Here is a 7,832-nt window from a genome sequence, read left to right on the forward strand (position 1 = left end):
CTCAGCTACCACACAATGTTGAGGAGGTGCAGCGAGGAGACATGAGACACTGGTGTTGCAAGTCTGCTTGCTCTATTCTTTTTTTTTCTCATTTGCCATACTCCATTCCATTTCCTAGATGGCTCATGTCAGCTGACACCTTTCCAAATTGAAGCTTGCAGGCTCAATCGATTATCTTTTTCCCCCATCCTAATCCATTTGATCTGTCTGTTGAATGAGAGACTACATGATTGTGTGTGGTTGAGGGGTCAATATCTCCCGAATGAAAGTGTAATATCCACTTAATTTGTTTTCCTGTCATGCAGCACTGGATGAAATCCTCACTTGTTTTGCATTATGTGTCTTTTGTAGCTCTTTAAGGTTAAGCCTGCTCAATAACTTCCTCTCCATCTTGCTTGTAGGTTTCAAGTGCCCACGGTTCAATCCCGGGGAAATCGGAACTGCTCAAATCAGGGAGCCCCAAGTCGACACTAAAGCACATATGGACAGAAAGCAGTAAGGACTTGTCCATCAGTCGACTTCTATCACAGACTCTGCATGGCAAGGAGAATGCAACAGCCCTGGATCTGCACTATGATACTCCAGAGCCTTACTCAGAGCAGGACCTGTGGGACTGGCTGAGGAATACCACGGACCTGCAGGACTCCAGGCCGAGAGCCAAACGGCGGCCAATGGTCAAGACCGGCAAGTTCAAGAAAATGTTTGGCTGGGGAGATTTCCACTCCAACATCAAAACAGTCAAGCTCAATCTCCTGATCACCGGAAAGATCGTCGATCACGGCAACGGCACCTTCAGCGTCTACTTCCGCCATAACTCAACAGGCCAAGGCAATGTGTCGGTCAGCCTGGTGCCACCCACCAAAATTGTAGAGTTTGACTTAACGGCCCAACAGTCTGTCATTGACGCAAAGGATTCCAAGTCTTTCAACTGCCGCATAGAATATGAGAAGGTAGAGAGGGGCTCCAAGAACACACTCTGCAACTTCGACCCATCCAAGACATGTTACCAGGAGCAGACGCAGAGCCACGTGTCCTGGCTCTGCTCGAAGCCCTTCAAAGTAATTTGCATTTACATATCCTTCTACAGCACTGATTACAAGCTAGTGCAGAAAGTCTGCCCAGATTATAACTACCACAGCGATACTCCCTATTTCCCGTCTGGCTGATGGTTGCGCCTGATGGTGTGAAGGACAACAAGGCAAAGGCAAAGGATGGAGCTCTCTCCCCATCCACAACAAATACATGTTCCCTGTACTGTCCTTACCATGCTTACATGGACCGGATCAAATTAAGATATAAAAAAATTAATAAAAAAAAATTGGCTATTTGCACAAGTACCACACAACACTTTCATTTGAGGGCATGATGTTAGGCACTCATTGTCATTATTAATTTAATGTAATTTATTGTTTATATCTGTTCATGTTTTTAGGCTATTGTTTTATCACTGGAGTGTTGCTTAAATGGCCATGAAAACTCACAGTTGTGGGTTGTAGTTGAGTTTGACATTTTGTCCTTAAATGTTCAGTTTTACTTTAGAAAATGTCTTAGTGCAAGTGTTTGATTTCTCAGAATACATGTTCGATTAGTTTTTTTGTATTAGTAAATATGTGTTTCTTAGAACTGCCAAGAAACTGTAGATATTACTTTTTTTTCCCCGTGTAGTCAGTAGTTCGCCTCAGAAGCAATGTTGCAGGAGAGTTATTTGCAATCAGAATTTCAATGTTCCCTCCACCTACAAACTTTTGAAGATCCCAAGAGTCCCCACGCTTTCCTGAGTAATTCCTCCCAGTCAAAGGCACCTGCCTGAGTCCTGAGTGAGACCCGAAGATGAGGTGGCGAGAGTGGTTTTGTTCTGCTGGCTATGATCAGGCCTTAACTACAGGCATGTTTTCTACCTATAAAAAGAAGCTGTACTGTAGTCATTCTGGATTGTTCAGCCCAAAACCGTCTCCTGTAGTTTAATAAGATCCAGTAAGGGCTGGAAGGCTTGCTCATTGTCACTTATAATACACTGTAATGTAATGAATTCTATATCCTAGAGCCTAATTTGTATGAATGGTTTGTATTGTACATAGTTGATCCTGATGGAGCTGCTTCTGTATATGCCTTCATTCATTGTCTGTTAAAACCCAATCCCTGCAATCTCTCTCTATTTCTCTCTCAACACCCCATCCACATATAATGCCTGTTCTTGGTTCCTCAGATGAAGAATCTGATGTTGCTGATGTAGATGTGATCTCCATGAAATCCATGCTCTTGTACAGAGGGGCTGTAAAACTGTCAAAAATATATATTAGAAGTACTTATCATCTGTATGATCATGTTTACTTTCAGGGGAACAAAGGGGATGGAGATGTACAAATAAATAAAATACTGAAAGTTTTATCAGGTGAATGTTTTGTTATTGTGAGTTATTCTTAAATCATGTTTTTAGTATAGCAATGCATATTATTGACAATGTCATGCAAAACTTGTAAATCTATCTATCTATCTATCTATCTATCTATCTATCTATCTATCTGTCTGTCTGTCTGTTTATCTACAGTTATTTAGTGATATTCAGTTAAAGGGGTAATTTCATGAGAAATAAAATGTTCAGGGTACAATTAAACAAATTAAACTACGAAAACACTTTCAGATCCAATCCCAACCCAATCCAAAGAGCTTGTTTACAACCTCCACAACGTTCTAATGTCAGATTGATGAATACATTAATACATGACTGCCCCCATTTGCACATTTACAAAGACTATTAGGTGTTCAGAAACTTGGCCCACCCAGTCACAGTGAGGTAATAAAGAGAGACTGCTTACATGGTCATAATAAAAGTGAAATTATGATTGTATGATGAACCTTGACTATCATTATAAATGGACCTCAAGGAAAAAAATAGAATGATAAAAAGCACATGCATGATATCTCCTTTAAGATGTATCATTCAATCTTTCACTTATCATTTGTTACTCACACCTTCCAAAATAGTAATTCGCCTAACCCAGAATTTAAAGCTGAACACAAATTGTATGCTCTCAAGAAAAATGTTATCCCTGTGCATTGATCATCTTTTCTATATCATCCCAAAACAAACCTATAGTATAAGGGTCATTCCTGGGATTAGTACATTTGATTAATTGTCTGAATACTCCACAACATTAGGCACACATTAAATCTCCAACTACTCATATTTTCCTACCTCAGGCATCAAAGCACTTTTATTATTTCCTATATTTATTTCTGATTTGGACACCTTTTGCTCTCAACCCCATCACAGATTCTACACAATACTTGTTATAAAAAATAAAAAAAAACATCTACCTACTGCCCATGTGTCCCTCATGCCAATTTAATGACTACAAATATAACATTTATGATAGTTTTCCTATTTTTATGTGATGAAGCTATAAGTAGGCAGATTGTGGTCTCATTATTTTTGTTAAAAATATAGTAAATTCAGATTTTTAATTAAAACCCCAACTTTTTGTGCTAGCCCTTAACATGTCAGGCTGTGCTCAGCAAACAATGCATTGATCTTTCATTGTGTTCCCATTTTAATTATGAAATATTGTTCACTCTTGTCTCTACCCCATCACAACTCTCCTACTACTAGGTTACCCACATTTATTTAACACCATGTTTCATTCAAGGAAATATATAAAATTTGTAATGCATAATATATTGACTATTGCATATATATGGATAAAAAAAAAATAAATATCATTTTGAAAAGTACTGATTTAATATATTAATTTCATGAGACAGTTGTTGAGCTTGATGAGACCCATCTGACTAACTTCAAAATATGAAGACAAATTATGATTTTTCTTATGTTTCTCTGCACCATGCTGTTGTAGAAAGCTGAATGATGTCACTTCTGGTTAAAAATGTTACAATCACATATGGGTGGAACCAATATTTTTATGGGCTGAAAATGGTTGGTGTGACTGGGTTGAGTTCAGACTGAGGCACAAAACTTATAGCCTGGTTTTTATTAAAAGAAAAAAAAAATCATGAATTTTTTGACCAAATATCTTTCTCACTAAAGATACACAAATAAATGTTTACATTAATGACAAAAATTATAGACAGTGTGCACATTTTATACTTTTGTTTTCTAGGAACAAATTCAGTGAAGTGCCTAAGGGACATGACAAAATGCTTAATATAAGATAGAAAGAAGACATTCTTTTATGATAAAGATTATTTTATTGCATTAATTCTTTTAATTCATAACAATGGACATATAAGCATATTATAAAAAGCTTTCAAATTTTTACTTTAAAAAGTACCACCACATTAAAAAGTCTGGGGGATTGAAACATTACCGAATCCCAGGAATGACCCATAACAGGTTTTTAGTAGTTTACTGAGGAGGGAGATTTTGCATTTGCAGATGTATCTGAGTGCCATAAAAGTAGAGAGACTGAGAATGGCAGTCCGATAGTGTCGGGTTTCATGAGCACAGACTGCCACCGATTCTCCACTGCAGCAGTTAGGAACACTGGTTCACTTTAAAGTGATTAGGGCCTCCGGCGGGAACAATCCACTGAGTTTAGCTGGCTTGCAAATTATCAGTAATTAATGAGGGTGCTAGGTTTTTGTGCTCATTGCCTGTCCACTGGGGTTTTGCAGACAGACTCATTTTGGAGCAGTCTGAACTTTGCCTTAAATTTTCTGTTTCTAATCAGGCTACAAGATGAGGCTATAAACTGTTGGGGCACTGACTGTCAAAAATCACACTGTGACAGGTTCTTTAACTCTCTTCTTGAAGGAGGAAGTGGGATCCAGGTAAACAATCCATGTAGTCTTTTATTTTACACACACAAAGATCTGCTTTTCAACATAACATTGCACACGCACACACACAGTCAGCTTTGTGCGTCTTTCTCTCTCCTCGGGTGGTCTGGATTGCCTCTTTTATCCATCTCCAGCTCTCACTGCAACACAGAACAGCTGTTAGAGGTAATTTCCCACAGGTCTCAATCCTTACCGTTCTTCCTCTCCCGTCCTCGCTCTCCACAGACGTCACTCAACCACGCCCACCTCACCACACACCCCCATCGCCCGACTCAGGCTGGGGAGCCATCCGGCCTGTCACTTACTCCCCTACCATTTCTGGAGAGAAAATCTGCAACAGCCATCTGCGCCCCCAGCCTGTGGACCACCTCGAACTTAAAAGGCTGGAGAGCAAGATACCAACGGGTGATCCAGTTGTTGGCATCCTTCATGCGATGAAGCCAATGGAGTGGTGCATGGTCCAAACAGAGGGTGAAAGCACGCCCCACCAGATAGTACCGGAGGGTGAGGACCACCCACTTGATTGCCAAACACTCCTCTATTGTGCTGTACCTAGTCTTTCTCACTGAGAGTTTGCAATGAATGTACAGCACAGGGTGCTCCTCCCCCTCCACCATCTCGGACAGTGCCACTCCCAACCCCCTGTCTGATGCATCTGTCTGCAAGATAAAAGGGAGAGTGAAGTCAGGAGAGTGCAATAACTGCCCGCCGCAAAGTGCAGCTTCCACCTGCATGAACGCCTGCTGACACAGCTGGTCTGGATCTGATCTGGTACCCCCTTTATAGTTAGATCAGTCAGTGGGCTGGTTACGGTCGAATAATTAGGCACAAACCTGCAATAATTGCCAGCCATCCCCAGGAACTGTCTCACATCCTTTTTGGTCTTAGGTCTCGGACAGGCTGCAATCACTGCTGTCTTATCAATTTGGGGCTGCACCTGCCCATGACCCAAGTGGAAGCCCAGATACCGCACTTCCACCCGCCCAATTGCGCACTTCTTTGGGTTTGCCATAAGTCCCGCCCATCTCAACGATCTCAGGACAGCCCTCAGATGCTGCAGGTGCCACTGCCAATCATTACTGAAAATAATTTTGTCATTCAGATAGGCAGCGGCGTAAGCAGCATGCGGTCTGAGGATTCTTGGAATGGTGAGAGGTGGTCTCCACAAATGACCGGGGTGACTTGATCGGTGGCTTTTAAGTTCACTTCTGGTCCTCCCTCCTCCCTCTCCGGAACAACCATCACCAAAATCACGGGGACCGCCTCTCTCCACGGTTTTAGGAGGTTGAGGTAGTAAATCTGACGTGCTCTGCCTCTATCCATTCATTTCACCTCATAATCGATTTCCCCAAATCGCTGTGTGACCTCAAAGGGTCCTTGCCACTTGGTGAGTAATTTAGAGCTTGATGTGGGGAGCAATACAATGACTTTATTTTCCCGTAGTCGAATACCCCTATTATACAGCTGGCTTTGATGTTCTTGAGCCTGAAGCAAATTCTCCTCTGTTAATTTCCCCAGTGTCAAGGTCTCAGGTCAAGAACGTGTTGAATTTTGTTTTTGCTGTTTGAAGGTCCCTCCTCCCAGTTTTCCTGTAGGATGTTGAGCATGCCACGTGGTCGACACCTGTACAATAATTAAAATGGGGAGAACCCCATGGAGGCTTTTTGGTCCTCTAGTACTGCAAATAATAAGGGCACGAGCCACTTGTCCCAATTTCGAGCATCTTCGTGCACAAACTTTCGAATCATATTCTTTAGGGTCTGATTAAATCTTTCAACCAAGCCATCCATTTGGGGGTGGTAAATGCTGGTCCGAATCAATTTAATCACCAATAATTCGTACAATTCGCTTAGTGTACATGACATAAATGTAGTGCCCTGATCAGTGAGGATTTCTTTCAGAATCCCCACTCGGAAGATTATTCTAAAGAGTGCCTCCGCAACACTTCATGCTGAAATGTTGCGCAGGGGCACTGCTTCCAGACACCTTACCTTCGCCCACCGGTTTGTATCCAAAGCCTCGGATTGAACCAAGCTTTGGTGAATGGAGGTTTGATTACAACCTGAATCCACAAAGTCTTGGTATGTACACTTCTTAATACTCACAGGTACCCGGTATGCTCCTGCTCATTCGGGGGCAGCCTGTGGCGTGTCAGGGATCTGGACCAGTGTCTCCACCTCCATTGCAGGTCACCGGTCCTGGAAGTGCCCAAGTTCCCTTCAGCTCCAGCAGACCAGCCCAGATTTCATGCCCACACCCATGGCAGCGGATTCACCAGCCTATGGGGAGAGTGGAGAGGGATAGGGCAACCTGGTGGGTTGAACGGTCCACGGGACTAGGGAACAGGTTTTGGGGACATGATTCCCCGTTTCTGGGGAACTGGAACAGTACAGTGGGAAGGAGAGGGGGATGGAGGAGAGGGAGAGAGAGAGAGAGAGAGAGAGAAGAGGGCTCGACAGCCCCCGAATACACTGCCATATAGTCCTCAGCCAGCTGGACTGAGAGTGGGAGTGCTGCCGATGTTGTTCTGGGCTGTGTCCGACCCGTTTCAGGACGGTCTTCTTCAAGTCTTCGTACACCAGGAGGTTGACCGCTGGAAGATGCTGGGCCATGAATTGGGCTTCCCCAGACAACAGTGGCTGTAACTCTCTTCTTGAAGTTGGAATCGGGAGCCAGATAAACAATCCATGTAGTCTTTTATTTTACACACACAAAGATCTGCTTTTCAGCATAACATTGCACACACACACACACACACAGACAGACAGTCAGCTTTGTGCATCTCTCTCTCTCTCTTCCAGTGGTCTGGATTGCCTCTTTTATCCTTCTCCAACTCTCAATGCAACACAGAACAGCTGTTAGTGATGATTTCCCACATGTGTCAATCCTTACCATTCTTCCTCTCCCAGCCTTGCTCTCCACAGACATCGCTCAGCCATGCCCACTTCACCACACACACTCTAATCATATGATTTAGATCAAGTTGAACTCAAATAAATTAGCTAAAGATTCAATAGATTCTAATTGATAGGACA

At 42.6% G+C, this 7,832-nt stretch overlaps 1 protein-coding gene across 1 annotated transcript in view; it reads left to right on the top strand.

Annotated features, from left to right (window-relative positions):
* Positions 1-2,389, top strand: part of LOC127425330 (neurexophilin-1) — a 45,235-nt gene extending 42,846 nt beyond the window's left edge. The window contains exon 2 of the mRNA XM_051671183.1: positions 402-2,389. Coding sequence (XP_051527143.1) covers positions 402-1,166 — 765 coding nt within the window. The 3' untranslated portion in view covers positions 1,167-2,389. The remainder of the gene's footprint in view (positions 1-401) is intronic.
* Positions 2,390-7,832: the final 5,443 nt, after the last annotated feature.

The sequence above is a fragment of the Myxocyprinus asiaticus genome, chromosome 34, assembly GCF_019703515.2.
Source record: "Myxocyprinus asiaticus isolate MX2 ecotype Aquarium Trade chromosome 34, UBuf_Myxa_2, whole genome shotgun sequence".
Classification (NCBI taxonomy): Eukaryota; Metazoa; Chordata; class Actinopteri; order Cypriniformes; family Catostomidae; genus Myxocyprinus; species Myxocyprinus asiaticus.